The sequence below is a fragment of the Lagenorhynchus albirostris genome, chromosome 1 (genome assembly GCF_949774975.1).
Source record: "Lagenorhynchus albirostris chromosome 1, mLagAlb1.1, whole genome shotgun sequence".
In the NCBI taxonomy this organism is placed as follows: Eukaryota; Metazoa; Chordata; class Mammalia; order Artiodactyla; family Delphinidae; genus Lagenorhynchus; species Lagenorhynchus albirostris.
Genome location: NC_083095.1, coordinates 84,470,260 through 84,485,757, shown reverse-complemented (window position 1 = coordinate 84,485,757; position 15,498 = coordinate 84,470,260). Strand labels below are relative to the sequence as shown.

Below are 15,498 nucleotides of genomic sequence, written 5' to 3'. Positions count from 1 at the left end.
TGTGTCCTGGCTATTGTAAATAGTGCTGCAATGAACATCGGGGTGCATGCATCCTTTCGAATTATGGTTTTCTCTGGATATATGCCTAGGAGTGGGATTGCCGGGTCATATGGTAGCTCTATTTTTAGTTTTTTAAGGAGCCTCCATATTGTTCTCCATAGTGGTTGTACCAATTTACATTCTCACCAACAGTGTAGGAGGGTTCCCTTTTCTCCACACCCTCTCCAGCATTTATTGTTTGTAGATTTTTTTATGATGGCCATTTTGACCAATGTGAGGTGATACCTCATTGTAGTTTTGATTTGCATTTCTCTAATAACTAGTGATGCTGAGCATTTTTTCATGTGTTTGTTGGCTACCTGTATGTCTTCTTTGGAGAAATGTCTATTTAGGTCTTCTGCCCATTTTTTGATTGGGTCATTTGTTTTTTTGATATTGAGCTGTATGAGCTGTTTGTATATTTTGGAGATTAATCCCTTGTCAGTTGCTTCATTTGCAAATATTTTCTCCCATTCTGAGGGTTTTCTTTTCATTTTGTTTATTGTTTCCTTTGCTGTGCACATTTTTCTTGTTATTAACCATTTATATTCTATGAATTGTTTCTTCATGTTCTTTCTGTTTTCTTGTAGTTTGTCTTTTTCTTGCTTGTCTTTTTCTGCATGATTTCTTTGCATAGTGAAGACTGTGTTGTGTGTCATATTTCATGCATATACTTCTCTCTGTTATCATATCCCTCATCTTTTAATTTTGTCTATGATTTTTTACTTAGAGAAATTAAAATTTTTTCATTTGTAAATTCATTCATTTTGTATAAGTATGCATGTGTGTGTGCATGCATGTGTGATTCCTTCCCTTGTTTTAATGCTTAGGAATTTCTTCCCCCATCCTAAAAGTAGATTAAAAGTCCCATCATTTTCTTTCTTTACCATCATATTCTTTCTTTAGGTTCTTTTAGTTTCTTTTTTTGTATTTAGTTTTTTTATCTATCTGGAATTATTTTGGTATATGGTTTGAGATGAAGAGCTAAAACCTTTTTTTTTTCACTCAGTGTATTGGATTTTAGTAATACTTTTTACTATACGTTGAATTTTTACATTTATTACTATTTGTTTCTTGGCCATGCTTATATGTTCCATTAATCTTGCCTTTGTGCTTTACAATAAACTTTGATTAGGTCACAGAGAACTTTGAGGCTTGGAGACCCCAAATGCCTCCTCAGTCATTCATCCTGGTTCATTACTTTTGAACTCAGAAGGCTCTCCACATCTCGCCCTGCTCATATGCACTGTGGGGCTTTCCCTTCTAATTGTTCTACTCTGTGTTTTATGAATTACACATACCTTATGAATCACGTTAACTTTCTTGTACTTTCAGTATCATACCTGAGTTAACTTTAATCTTTTTCTCCTCTTCTCAGCCCAGTTTGCATTTCTTTGCCTACATGTATGCTCTCATTCCCTAGCATTTCTTCACCCTAAGTTTGTGTGTTAAAACTTGTTGGTATGAATTCATTCTTTTCCTGGTTTTCTTCTATTACTTTTCTTTGGTTGAATTTTTTTTTTAATTAACCAAAATATTCTTTGACAAAAGCATTATTTTTATTCCCATGTTTTATTGCAACCATGTCTCTCCTTTTTCATGTCTTTTTCTGTTCTCAGTACTTATTCCTCAGTAAAGGAAAACATATTTCTTCTCTAAGCTTGTCTGGGGCTTGAAGAGAAGTTGGGCTGTTCCACATCCTCTGTCTTGAATACCCTTTCTGGCCCTGCTTGGAGAACTGTTACTCACCTTTCAGATCCAGCTCAGATATTGCCTCCTCTGTGAGGCCCTCAGGGCTAAAATTAGCCATTCTTTTCTCTTTGTTTCCATTCTTAGGGCCCTCTCTTACAGGCATCTTACAACCTCAGTGTAATTCATTGTTTTCATAGCCATCTTCCTTGCTAAGCAGTGTCCTTCCTCTTCAGTGTCAGGGAAATTCCTGATTTTCCTCTGTATCCCCAGCTCCAGCTCAGCCCCTCCATATCCTAGCTGCTCCATGAGTGGACCTGGGAGGTAGGGTAGATTCGGTGCTATACTGAAGGGCTGTAGGAGAGCTCCCCTCCTACCCTTAGACATTCCTCTCTAAAAATGAATACCAGCCTGACCTTGACTTTCTGGCCTCACCTCTCCCCCTACTCATGAGACTGGTAAATTTTTCCAATAGGTTCTTGAAACACAGAATGTTCAACCCCTTACACCTTTAAAGGGTGATTTGGAAATGGAGGCCCAGTCAGGCCTTGAGGGAATAGGGGTCCAGGATACATCAAGTCGATTGGGGCAGTTGTGTTTGGTTGTAGATGTTGGGAGTGTGGGAGGCTGGAGGGGTGGGGGTAAGATGGGGGTCCACCCAGACAGGGAGTGAGGTGACTGAGGTCCAGTTGTACTATTGCTTCAAATAAAGTTTGTTGAGACAGTTAAAGACATATGTCAAAGGAACACATTCTGGAAAGAGAATTGATAAGGAAGCAAATTAATATATGTAGAGTATTTCCCATTATTATATAATTAGTTTTTTGTTTGAACAGTTTTGTTTTCCTGTTTAAGTGAAAAAAAAAAACCAATCTTCTGTTATAGAACATATAAAATGAATTATAAAACACAAAACAAGGGCTTCCCTGGTGGCGCAGTGGTTGAGAGTCCGCCTGCCGATGCAGGGGACCATGGGTTCGTGCCCCGGTCCGGGAAGATCCCACGTGCCGCAGAGCGGCTGGGCCCGTGAGCCATGGCTGCTGAGCCTGCGCGTCTGGAGCCTGTGCTCCGCAACAGGAGAGGCCACAACAGTGAGGCCCGCATACCGCAAAAAAAAAAAAAAAAAAAAGAGTAAAGATGACATTCCAAGTGTGAGACTATATATAAAACTATCACCTCCCCTTCCCTTATTATTATTTCTTAATAGTGAAAAAAGCTAGATTTTGTTATTGTTGTCATTTCTTTTTAATGGTGAAGACCTAAGTTGGGGTGGGAGGTGAACATAGGCGGGCAGTTGGGAAGGTTGGGGAGCAGGGAAGCACATCTACACCCTCTCTGCTCAAAGCCTGTCCTGGGAGTGGTTCCTGCTTCCTCAGGCTCAGCCAGGAGAGCTAGATGGGCTTGGTTGCCCTACCAGGTGAAGGTGTGTTTCTAGGCGTGGCCCAGCAGGTGGCAGCACACCCCAGAGGTCCTGGGCTAGGTGGCTCCTGGCCCTCCTTAGCTCTGGAGGTGGGAGTAGAGTTAGGCACCTGCCCGCAGGCCCTCCCCTGGGGGTGCTGGCTGCTTGCCTCCGAAGCCCCTTATTTAGCACACTTTGGATAGAAGTGTTTATTGGTTCCCTCTGGGAAGCCTGGGAAGCCAGTCTTCTCAGCTACTGGTAGAGGTTCTGGTCTAGAGGCTCCTCCTCCCAGGAGGTTTGAGCAGTAGGTAAGGTGTGCAGGCAGAACTGAGAGCAAGGCCTCAGGAAGCAGAGGGTAGCTTCTGGGATTTTGTGCTCTGCCTTCCCTTATGTGTGGGGAATATATAAAAGAGAATCTTGGTGGCTATGTTTGCTTATTTTTGCTAATTTTTACTAATATAAGAAATAAAACATTTTCTTTTTAATACAGAGAGGTGCAAAGATAAAAACTAAAAAAGGACCATAGCCTTGCCACCAGGATAGCCCCTGTTATCAATAAAAAAGATAATAAAGTAAGACATGTTTAAGGTTTGAAAATTTGAACTACAGAAAAGTATAAAATGAGAAGTAAATGTTTCCTTCCCCTCCACTTTCAGCTTCTTTCCAAAGGAAACCACAAGTTTATGATTGCTTTGAGGAAAGAAGAGAAAACAAGGGCTGTGCACATGCCCGAGTGTCTCTAACTATTTACATTTCTTTTATTTTCTTATTTTCAACCCCAAAATGATCATTGTATATACTAAGCCTTGTTTTTTTCATGCACCATACCTTGAAGATATTTCTTTCTTTTTCTCAAGTTGAGGTATAATTGGCACATTTTGTACAACATAATGCTTTGCTATTTGTTACCATACATTGTTATGATTTTTTTTTCTTGTGATGAGGACTTGAAGATCTTTCTAGAAAGCACATACAGACTTCAGTCTATGGTAATTTTTTTAATGGGTCTCCGTTGTTGGAGATTTTGGTTGGCTCCACTTTGGGGCTAATATAAACTATGTTTTAGTGGACATCCTTGCATATTTATTTTGGCATGCTTCTACAAGTCCAAATTCCAGAGTAAGTCAAAGGGAAAGTACATTAAAATTTTTTTTTTTATGTTACAAGACAGCAATCTTTTATTGAAACAGTTTTGTCTAAAACTATGCATGGAGAGATTAATCTCTTGTTCATAAATTAGGATAAGTCTAACATCACTATTCCAAACCAGTATTATTTACAAAAAAGAACCTTTGCTTTATCGCCAGCTTCACAGGACTAAATTTTAAACCAACTTCAGTCTAGCTTTTAAAATCTTCCTGCCATCAAATGCCCAGCAAACCTTATTAGGGTAGGGGGCAGCCTTTTGATGGCAACATTCATCATTTACCAGGAATGCAGAACCACAACTGAGCAACAACAACAAAAGATTAAATCATTCCAAACAATTCCTGTTTGCTCTCCAGAAGAACGCTTTGTCTAATTCTCCCCTTCTATACAGACAGGTGGGAGAGGAACCCCACAGAGAATCATAATGTTAATTAAATTAAACTCTTCAAAAAGTGAACAAGATCATTTAATGTATATATGGATGAATTGCAGTTGATGACACTAGCAGATAATAAACTTAAACCCAGATTAACACACACCCCAACAGCTGACCAGCTCAAATAGTTACTTCTCATTTAATCTGGATCACCTGTGCAATTTTTTATTCTCTAGTTAAATACATTGCCAAAACCTTTCAAAGCATATAGGGGGCAGGCTTCTTAGAAATTCAAACAAATATTAAATAATAAAAATTGCTGGCTTATTATACAGTTTCTGACAGACTCCAATATGCTGGGTGACAGAAAGTAATTCTATCTCAGTTGCTAGTAAAAAGGTAAATCTTGTATGTACATAGAAAGACAATATTACAAGACTATAGTGTTACCTACCAAAACAAGAATATCTAGAATGTAATTTTCAGTAAACACTTGGGACGAAGGGCAATCAGAATATAAGAGAAAGCAAAATCCACATAAATTAATTCTTAATTTGAGAAATCAATAAAATGTATACATAAATTGATAAATACTGTCTCCACAGGTCACTAATTCCAAGGACTAGTTAGTAGTTAGTTTCTAACTAAATTATTACAGGACATTCTGGTGTATTCTGTCTTCTTGTGATCAGTTTGTTCTGGCAAGACTCCAGCAAGCATTTGCCCTTGAAAACAGCTCAGCAGGAGAAGGCTCGGAGGCAATCACTTCATTTATTAACTAGCCACAAAATAAGTCCCAAGATTACAATAATCACTGACAGGACAAGCACCAGGATACAGATCTTCTTGCGAGATTTTTTCTGATAGTAAGCAGCTCGCTGTAACTGATCAGTGGCTCCTTCTACATGCACCTCTGAGCTTTCCACATTGGCTTCTATGCTGTCAATGAGATCACCTTGGTCATGGATCATCATTGCCAAATCTTTAAATATCTGATTGACATCCAAAATATCAGCCTCCAGCTGCTGAATTGCCGTTTCCCTCTCTTTAATAAGTTCCAAATCCTGTTCAGTGATGGCCACCTCATCCTCCTGGCTCTGCATCTGGTTCCACTCCTCATGGCTGTCAGATGAGACGAGTTGCTCCTCTCTTTGCCTCTCCTCCACAGAAAGACGAGATCCACCTCTTGCTCTGGCAATAGTCTCCTTTTCCTTTTCAGATACCCTTCTCTGCACAACCTAGAAATTGTTTAAGGCTGCAGAGAAGTCATTCATGAGACGTTCCTTCTGAAGTTTCTGCTGGCACTGTTCTGAAGTAGATAAAGGAAGGGGCAAGGACCCTAATTCCTTCAGTAATTCATTTGTTTCCTTGGCAAGCTGATTTGTAGAGTGCTGTAACTGTTGCAGATTTTCCTGTAGCTTGCTTGAATCTTGCTTAGTTCCTAGTTGGCTCATCAAATTCTTTATCTGAGCAGCTTACAAAAACATAGATGTGTTAATAGCCTCTAAGTCTGTTAAGAAACAATAATTAAGCAAAATCTTCCAGGTGATTGCTGAGTGACTCTTCTCCTAAGTAGAAACTGAACAACTTAGTCCTTAGCAGCATGTACAAGTTATTTCTCTGGCTTGGCCGATCCTCTGGATGTTGCCGCTGCACGTCTGGATGATGCTGTTGAAGTCCCGGAGCGGGGTCCCCGAGGCCCCCGGGTTCCGGTACATATCTAAGGGACCGTAGGACATGACGAGGAGCCGAGACCGACCACATTTAAAATTTTGATGGCTAAATTTCCCTCCAGGGTAAAAGGTTGCCCTGGTTTACATTACATTACACCATGAGTGTGTGAGAGTGCCTGTTTCCGGGTGGCTATAGGGACATCTGCCCCCTGCCAGGAGCCCTCTGACATCCACAGTGGTAAGACTGGGTGCTCAGCGGAAGCAGGCCCAGCCCCTCTGCTGCAGGGCAGTGGTTAGCTCCCTCCACGGCCTTTGCCTCCACTGCAGGTCTCCTCTGTGGTTGTGAGGTGACGGTTTCAGTGTGGCAGCCTTTCTTTTAGCGATGGAGAGCACTCCCTGTTAACAATGTTTTCCTTTCCGTCCTGGGGTGAGAGAGTAAATAACCAAATCTTGACTCTTCCAGGTAAAGAAGGCATATAGGCAGAAGGCCCTCTCCTGCCACCCAGACAAAAATCCGGATAATCCCAGAGCAGGTGAGCCTCTCCTAGGCATGGGGAGAAGGAGGCCAACCCACCTGGGTGTGGTGTGAGTGCCGTGGGAGGCCAACGCACACAGCCTGGCTTTGGGCGCTGGGCCCCAAGGCTGCACTTCGCATGTTAGGAGCATCTGGTCAATTGCTGATGCACTCACCCTTCCTTGCTAGTCCATCATCTGCTGATGTCTGCTTTTCTAGCAGCCTGTGGCTTCTTTGAGGTGCTCTTTTGAGGGAGTACACCATCATCAAGTCTAACTTTACTTTTCTCCCCTCTCTTTTTTGATCCCTATGTTTAGTTGAACTCTTCCATCAGCTTTCTCAGGCCTTGGAGGTACTGACCGATGCTGCCGCCAGGGTAAGCTCATCCTTCTCTATCTAAATTACTCCAAATTTATAGACCACTGTGTGCTTCATCCTCTATACTTGGCCATGCATCACAGTCCTTGCTGTCCTAGCCTGGAGACCCTGTCACCAGACTGCCTCCTGATGGTTCTAGGGCTAGCGGCAGGGCCGGGGAGGTGGCTGGGCTCTGTGTGTGTTCCCTGGCTGACTGCTCCTCTGTGTTCCTTTCTTCTGCCAGGCTGCATATGACAGGGTCAGGAAAGCCAAGAAGCAGGCAGCGGAGAGGACCCAGAAACTTGATGAGAGAAGGAAGAAAGTGAAGCTTGGTAGGTGACATCGTGGTGCTGGTAGCCTGCAGTTTCCCTGGACCGCTTTCCTGCAGCTCCCCCACCTTTCCTCCTGCAGCTTCAGTTCCAGCAACTCAGAGCTTGGCGGCCCCGGCTCTGGGCAGAACCCTGTTCTCAGGGGTGGCTCCTAAAGGACAGTCATAGGAATAATAACAGTGACTAGGTGTGCTATTAGCTAAGCGCTGTGACAGATGTTTTAGTGCCTCCTTTAATTATTACAACTATCCAAGGAGCTGGGTGTTATGAAACCCACTTTTTATAGACAAAAGAGGCTAAGGCACCAAAAGGATAAGAACTTGCTGGAGCCAGGATTTGAACCCACACAGCATGAGTACAGTCAGCGTTCTTGTTGGCCATGCCGTCCTGGATCTTTTTCATTCGTCCCAGCTCTGCACAGAGCTTTCACTCCGTGAAATCCTCTCAGAAGAATCCAAAGAGATCCAGGCGTTTGTCTTTTAAGAAACAGCTTTATTGACATATATTTTGTATATCATATCGTCCACCCATTTCAAGTGAACAATTCAGTGATTTTTAGTAAATTTACCAAATGGTGCAACTATGACTCTAAATCAATTTTAGAACATTTTCATCACCCCCATAAGATTGGTCCAAGCATGCTTTACTCGATTTTTCTCCCCTTTCTCTTGCCTGCTTCACATCCATATATTTATTATGTACATATACCATCCCAGTACATCCATCAAAAACAAACAAACCTGAAGAGTTTAGGTAAGTAAAGTGAACAGAAAACAAAGTGGTGTGTCCCAGACCTGAAAGAAGCATTTGTCACAGCAGCTGGCCTGGGACAGGGCCACAAGCAGGTTTCTCTTGGAAGGTGGGAAGGCTCCAGGACCTGGGGTGATGTCCTTGCATGGTGGCTGCCATCCCTGTAGGAGCCGTTGTAGCCGGGTCCACAGTGAGGCTTGGTAAATGTGAGTTGAGGGGGGAGGTAGAAGATTCCACCATGAGACTTCCCTGGTGGTGCGGTGGTTAAGAATCCGTCTGCCAATGCAGGGGACACGGGTTCAATCCCTAGTCCAGGAAGATCCCACATGCCGTGGAGCAACAAAGCCCGTGCGTCACAACTACTGAGCCTGCGCTCTAGAGCCCGCAAGCCATAACTACCGAAGCCCACACACCTAGAGCCCGTGCTCCGCAACATGAGAAGCCACCGCAATGAGAAGCCCGCGCACTGCAACGAAGAGTAGCCCCTGCTCGCCACAACTAGAGAATGCCTGCGCGCAGCAACGAAGACCCAATGCAGCCAAAAAAAAAAGAAGATTCTGTGGGAACTCAAGCTCAGTGGTGGGAAGAGCATCAAAGCCATGGCAAGGTCACAGGTCAGGCTGTGGTGCCAAACCACAGGAACAGAGGCCAGGAGCTCCACCCACTGGCAGCCCTGACCCATGGCCCTGGGCTGCTGACATAAGCACCCACCCACACCTTGTTCACTGTTTGGAGAACCAGCTTGGTCAGCGTGAGCTGCTTTAACTTTTCCAGACCCCGGCCACTCAGCTGGATCCTATTCTCTTCCTTGTTAGGACTTTTCTCAATGGAAATTAATTTGGGAGCACATAGGCATTGAGGGAGGGGCCAGAGTTACTGTATAGGTTCATGCTGTGTGAGACTTTGGGGAAGCAGCCAGAGCTTGGTAGGCTGGGGCCATGTAGAAACTGCTTAGACCAGACATTGGGTCATTCAACCCTTGTTCATAGACCTGGAGGCCCGGGAGCGGCAGGCCCAGGCCCACGGCAGCGACGAGGAGGAGGAGGAGGAGAGCCGGAGCACCGGGACACTAGAGCAAGAGGTGAGCGTCCAGGCACTGCAGCCATCTGCAGGGGGAGGAGGCTGGTGGAGCAAAGGGGTTGCTGTGGCTGGAGAGGGCATGCCATTTCCACTTTCTTCTGTGGGATCTGGGTGATCTGTCCCACCTGCAGGTTGCTGAGCCTAGCTTGCAGGTGGAATGTCCCAGGGACCTTTGCAAGGTGAGCCAACCTGGAACTGGATCTGCACAGAACTGTCACCCTCCCCAACTCCCACTCTGCAGATCAAACGCCTGCGAGAAGAGGGTTCCCGGCAGCTGGAGGAGCAGCAGAGGGTGATCCAGGAGCAGATACGCCAGGAACGGGAACAGAGGTTGAGAGGTGAGAGTCCATCCCCCAAACCTGCCTCCCACTCTGAGGCAGCTCTTGATGCCCAGAGTGGCCACAGTGGCTGCTCAGGGAAGTTGTTCTGGAAGCTTCCACCTGCTGGAACCCCCTGGGCACCCAACTTGGACACATGCCACCTGTCTCTTCTTACCAGTTCTCTGAGGCCTATTGGATTTTCACTCTACCTGCGATCTCCTGGCCCCATTTATCTTAGTCCCAAGCAGAGCTGGCTCTATTTTGGAGCAGATCACCAGGGCGGGGCGGGGAAGGCTCTGGGGTACTTTGTTTCAGTAGAATTGTGTGGTCTATACCTCTACCTTCTGGCCCCCGTAGGTGTTCATAGCCCTTTGTTGGCAGAGTGCTGACCATGGCCTTCAGCAGGCAGCTGGGCAGCTGTCCCAAGGTGACAGCTCCTCAGGGTTGGGGTGGGATTGCCTCTACTTGCCCTACCAGGCTCCATAGCAGGGCGGGGCAAATACTGCCCTTGGTCAGGAGTGATCTTTTCTAGGTCCTTTGGCCCTGGGCTGTGTCTCCTTTGGGAGAGAGAACCTCTGATTCCATCATATTCTACCTTGCTAATTTTCCTAAATTTTCTAGGAATGGCAGAAAATCCTGAAAGCAAAGGAACCCCCAAGCTAAAGGTGAGCCCTGCGGATCTACGGGCCACCTCACGCCATCTCCTCTCAGCAGAACAGATGCTTCCATGGGCACAGGTGCTTCTGGCGGGGACGCTGGATCTCTGGGAGCCACACCACTACCCACATCCCATCCTTCCATCTTCCCACTGCCTGGGCATCAGGATGGCCTCTCAGAGCTGGCCGTGAAAGGCTGCAGGGCAGCCCTCCCTGAGGCCCTCGAAGGAGAGCATCTTATAGGGTTGGAAGCGTAGCTGTGGGTGAGCAGGCCACCTGCCTGTCTGTTATCAAGGGGAATGCATTTTGGGGGGTGCTCCTTAGATTACCAGTACTTTGAAGGGGGGTGTCTGCTCAGACTGTAAAGCTCAGGTGCAGGGTCTGGTTCTATTGAGAAGTCAGTGTTTAATGGTGACACCCACTGCTGTCTTTTCAGCTCAAGTGGAAGAGCAAGGAGGCCAAGTCACAAGGCGGCTATTCCAGAGATGTCCTCCTGCGGCTTTTTCAAAAGGTCTGCCCTGCTGACTTCCCCCTAACCCATCATCTCAGGCCCCACCTCAGCCCAAACCCCAGGATCTCCAGGCCTAACCTTCCTTCCCATCTCTACCTGCCTTTTTTTCTGTGTCATAGACCTTCTCCCCAGGCCACGGCCTTCCAGTCACTCATGTTGCCGTGTGCCCCTTCCCTTGCCATCCTTAGAAGCAAAGGGCTTGGCTGTGTTTGTGGGGCGAGAGGAGGCTATTGTCTGGCACCAAAGCCCCATCCTCTTCACCTCCTTCAGTTGCTGAGGCAGCTGTGCGTCTCTGCTGGTCTAAATTCCCACGTCTGCCAAGCTCTCCTTTGCTGTCCTCTGCATTCCCGAGGGGCAGGGGAACCTTTCTTTCCCATCTCTGATATCCCCTTTCTGGTTGAACCTAGCAATGAGAGGTTATACCCCGGCTAAAAATGGCCTAGTGGCCTCTGGGTGGCTCAGGCTTGTCTCTGGTGTGAGCTGGGCCATCCTGAAGGCTGAGCCACGCTTACCGGGACCCCCTTATCCTCACAGTACGGAGAGGTGCTCAACCTGGTACTGTCCAGTAAGAAGGCAGGCACTGCCGTGGTGGAGTTTGCAACCATCAAGGCTGCGGTGAGTGCTATGTGGGGCTTTGGGGGCTACCGACAGCCCTGCCTTTCCAGGGGAGGAATCCAGTTCTGTAGGCCCTCTGAGCTTAGGTGTCCACACTCCCAGGGGATCTCTGGGCCAGCTCAGAGCCAAGATTTCCCAGAGCCCCTCCAGCTCCCAGGAGTAGAGGCACAGCGAGTGAAGGGATGGACAGGAGAATATTCCGGGGATGGCTTCATTTCCTGCTGCCTGGCTCCACACCCTCCACCTTCCCCTGGAAGCCAGCACGCCTCCAGGTTGGAGACCTCGCACTGCCTTCTCCCCTTCCCCCACTCCCCAGTCAGAAAGCTCACGTGGCGCACAAGGAAGGTCAGAGCTTCAGCACACCACTGTATGAAGTTTGCTGTGCTTTGCTTGGAGGATGAGAGCGCTGGTTCTGGTTCTTTCTGTGGGGGTAGCGAGAGCCACTTTGTAGCCGACTGGAGTGATGGGACCAGGACCGGATGCTGTATTTGACAGGAGCTGGCTGTCCAGAATGAAGTGGGCCTAGTCGATAACCCTCTGAAGATTTCCTGGTTGGAGGGACGGCCCCAGAGCACAGTGGGCCCTAACCACCCAGGACTGTCCCAGGTAAGAAGCCAGGCCTCACGCAGCTGGGCCTGCTCAGGCTTCGGGGCGCCTCTTCCTGTTTGGGCTCTTCTCAGGGCCCTTTCCTCGCAAATCCCAGTCATCAGGAATATGGAGAGATTGGCAGGTCCACCAATCCAAGCAGGAGGACTGTGATTCCTTGCTGATCCCCTTTCCTCTCTGAGTGCCAGCGGGGCCCACCCTATGCAGACCTCTTAGACCTTATTTTCCATGTTCTGGTCCCCTTTGGGGTCTCTCATCATCACCCAAAGGCATTGTCCTGGCCTGCAGGTCGCTTGGTTGCAGTGTGAAGCATTTGGCGCTGAGATGACCTGGTGCTTCAGGGAAGGGGCCGGTGATGAGGGTGGCTGCTTCCTTCCCCAGCTTCCTTCCAGGTGTGTCCATGGCTGTCCCAGATGGGGACCTAATATCAAGAGGCAATATCTCCTCTTTAGAAATAACACTGACTACCCTGCCGACGCTGAGGTGCTGCCTGGTGCCCGACTTGTGGTAAAGCATGCACTTGAGCTGACACACGCCCAACACCGGCTCTTAGTCCTCGCGGCTCCACTCCCATTGCCTCAGGCACCCCGCCACCACGCCCCTCACCTGGCCGTGAGGATGGGGAGCTCTCTGGAGTGTGTCCCAGACCCTGGACAGAGGAGGCAAAGGACCTGGTCTGAGCTTGACTTGGGATCCTTCTTTAGAGACTGTTTCCCCACGGTTAAGGCCCAGCATTTCAGAGCCCCAGACGGCACTCCATAGTCTGTGTTACAAAGAGCTCTCTTTATCACCATCCCACGGGGGCTTTCAGTTCAGCACAGCCACACAAGAGGAGGGAAGGGGGAGGCCACAGGTTTGGGTTGTGGAGGTGCTGTGTGTCCAGGCTTCCCTTCCCCCTCTGCCACACCTGGAAAGGCCTGGGGTGTCAGAAGCTCATGCGGCCAACTGGGCTCTGCTCCAAGTCTTCTGGCCAGGCCTCAGGGTGGGGTCGTAGCCCCGTTGTCAGAGGTTTTGAGCAAAGCAAAGTTCCTCAGTCCTGGTGAGGATTCTGGAGACCAGCTTGCCTCTTCATTGTGACAGCTCTGAGCTTCGTGTCTGTCCCTGATCCAGTCCTCCCTCCCATATTCCCATGGGCGCAGGAAGGAGGGAAACCTGCCACTGTTTTTTGTTGCATTTCCCAAGGGCTCCCGTCACTAATAATTCTGGGAATTCCCCACAGCCCCCTTTCGCAAGCTGTCTGTGCCTGGCATTCCCTAGAGCCTCCTTCCTTGGGCACCAGGGAGTGCTCGTGCTCCGGGCAGCTGTACTGGCACTTTGAGTCTCTCATGCCCCCTTTTCCGCTAGTGATTTGTTTGGCGTTTTTCCAGAGTTACACTGTGTATCTCTACCTGCCTCACTCTTCCTACTCTGTCAGCCCCTCCCTTCCCTCACAGGCCCCATATGCTTCCCCCTTCCCCCCACCAGGCCCCAGGCCATGGTCTAGGCCTGTGCTGCCCAGTAGAACTTTCTCCAATGATGTTAACGTTCACTCTGCGCTGTCCAGTGTGGTAGCCGTTAGTCATATGTGGCTGTTGAGCACCTGAAACGTGGCTAGTGTGACTGAGGGCTGAATTTTTAATTGTATTTAATTTCAATTAAACAGCCACGTGCAGCTAGTGGCTACCATACTGTACAAGGTCACGCCTGTTTCATCCCTCTCCCCTTAGGTCTCCCACTTTCCTCTCCAGCCTGGATTGGACCACTTTTGCCCTGACCTGTGCTGTAACCTCGTTCTGTTGACAGTGGCTTCAGAGGGAGCTGGCACAGGGCACCCATCTGTCGTGCCCAGTCTGCACGTCCTCTGCTCCTGGACTCACCCCTTATGCCTCCCTCCCTCTCTGCTGGCCTCTGCCTGGTCCCTGTGGTTGCAGGTGTGGCCTCCCTTTCCCAGCCTAGCTAGCTGCCTTCAGGGCTCCTGCCAGCAGGTGCCCCCCTCACATTTCCAGCTTGCCTCTGTACCTCTGTCCCTCCACTCTGGGGTGACTCAGAGAACTGTTCAGGACCCAGAGGGAAGGCAGCGACCTGGATTCCTATCCCTACCTTAATCCACGACTGTCCCCTCCTTCTCTGGGTCCCCAGGCTTCTGGCTCTTTCACCCACCTCTGCCCACCCTCCCCCCATTCAGAAGCTGGGCTCACTGGGAAATTGCTCCCTCAGCATCTGTAGAACTTCCTCAAGAAGCGAAATCCCTAGGTCAACTTTGAAGGAGAAGAAGGGATCACTGAGGTCTGGAGCAGGTGTCCTCTGGAAGGGGGGCGTGTCTGAAAGGTCCTCGTCGGAGTATTGGTAGAGGGCGTCCGCCAGGGAGAGCGCGGAGGGCAGGGTGGCAGAGTAGGTTGCAGTGTAGGTGGACGGGGACTCCAGGATGTTGGGGCAGCTGGAGCTTTCTCGGTAGAGGCGCGGGGGTTTGGGCGGGGCCAGCAGGGTGGCCCGGGGCTGCTCGTCCCCCCACAGTGGCAGGCGCCGGCCATCTGGCCTCCCTCGCAGCTCCCGGACGACCTCCCGGTTGCTGTACTCCTCGTGGTCCCCTCCAGCCGTAATGGCCTGGCTGAGCACGCTGCCCTGTCGCCGCAGCCTCCGCGGCCGCCGCAGGCTCAGCCGCTTGAAGACGGAGGCGCTGCGGAAGGAGCCTTTCCGCCAGATCTCCATGGGGCCCCAGGGAGCCAGCAGACAAGCCTGGAACCTCAGAAGCCCGGTTCAAGGGCAGCTGGGGGCCCTCTGGTCCCGCTGGAGCAGTGAACAGCGAGAATCAGGGAGGCAGCCTTCGCTGGCAGAAGCAGAGGCCTCCGGGTTTCTGCTCAGCAGGGACCTTCGTACGCGTGTCCAGGAGAGCCGAAAAAGCTGAGCGTTCCTGGTGACGGGAGTTTCCCAGAGGGACAGGAGTGGCCTGGTTACTTGATAGGGCAGTGGAAAAACCCCAGGAGGAAGAAACAGCACTCCACTCCGTGGAGCCGGAGCGAGGGCAGCTGCGGCGCGACCCGGGGTGGCTCCTGGCCCTGCGGGGGCTGGTCTCTCCGCCGCTGGCTCCCAGACTGATCAGTGGCTTGGCTGTTTGTGCCAGTGTGTGGCGGTGGAGACGTGTTGTCGTCTTCGGCTGACTCAGTCAGGTGGGAGGCTGGTCTCGTGCTCTGAGGTAATTGCAGCTTCCGCAGGCAGGGATTGGGGCAGCGGCAACGCCCCGGGGCACCGGGGAGCCTAACATTCCTCTGGGGACCGTCTGGGGCAGCCCCGCTTTGTGTGTCACCACGCTGCCGCCTCTTCCTCCACAGCCCAACGCCCTGCGCCCTTGCGGGCAGGCCTGGCCCCCCAGCCCCCGTGGGTGTGGGGTGAGGACCTCCGGGAGGTGGGAGCTAATTGAAAGGCAGGTGTGTGGAATGACTGCTGGGGAAGGAAGAG

At 49.5% G+C, this 15,498-nt stretch overlaps 3 protein-coding genes across 4 annotated transcripts in view; 1 reads left to right on the top strand and 2 right to left on the bottom strand.

Annotated features, from left to right (window-relative positions):
* The window catches only part of DNAJC17 (DnaJ heat shock protein family (Hsp40) member C17), a 39,014-nt gene that overhangs the window by 21,761 nt on the left and 1,755 nt on the right, over window positions 1–15,498 (top strand). Inside the window, exons 2-10 of one of the 2 annotated variants that reach the window (XM_060147413.1) lie at window positions 6,789–6,858; window positions 7,157–7,215; window positions 7,441–7,528; window positions 9,265–9,356; window positions 9,597–9,693; window positions 10,297–10,412; window positions 10,768–10,842; window positions 11,377–11,457; window positions 11,953–12,063. In XM_060147413.1, the coding sequence (XP_060003396.1) occupies window positions 6,789–6,858; window positions 7,157–7,215; window positions 7,441–7,528; window positions 9,265–9,356; window positions 9,597–9,693; window positions 10,297–10,412; window positions 10,768–10,842; window positions 11,377–11,457; window positions 11,953–12,063 (789 nt within the window). The remainder of the gene's footprint in view (window positions 1–6,788; window positions 6,859–7,156; window positions 7,216–7,440; window positions 7,529–9,264; window positions 9,357–9,596; window positions 9,694–10,296; window positions 10,413–10,767; window positions 10,843–11,376; window positions 11,458–11,952; window positions 12,064–15,498) is intronic. The other variant, XM_060147418.1, reaches the window with a different exon arrangement.
* Window positions 4,833–6,712, bottom strand: LOC132531182 (syntaxin-12-like). Its single transcript, XM_060168801.1, is given in 1 exon segment — window positions 4,833–6,712. A coding segment is annotated over 1 exon segment (687 nt). The 5' UTR covers window positions 6,107–6,712; the 3' UTR covers window positions 4,833–5,419.
* Window positions 7,997–15,296, bottom strand: C1H15orf62 (chromosome 1 C15orf62 homolog). The gene has a single exon (XM_060147427.1). It carries the CDS (start codon window positions 14,749–14,751, stop codon window positions 14,224–14,226), a length of 528 nt encoding a protein of 175 aa, XP_060003410.1. The 5' UTR covers window positions 14,752–15,296; the 3' UTR covers window positions 7,997–14,223.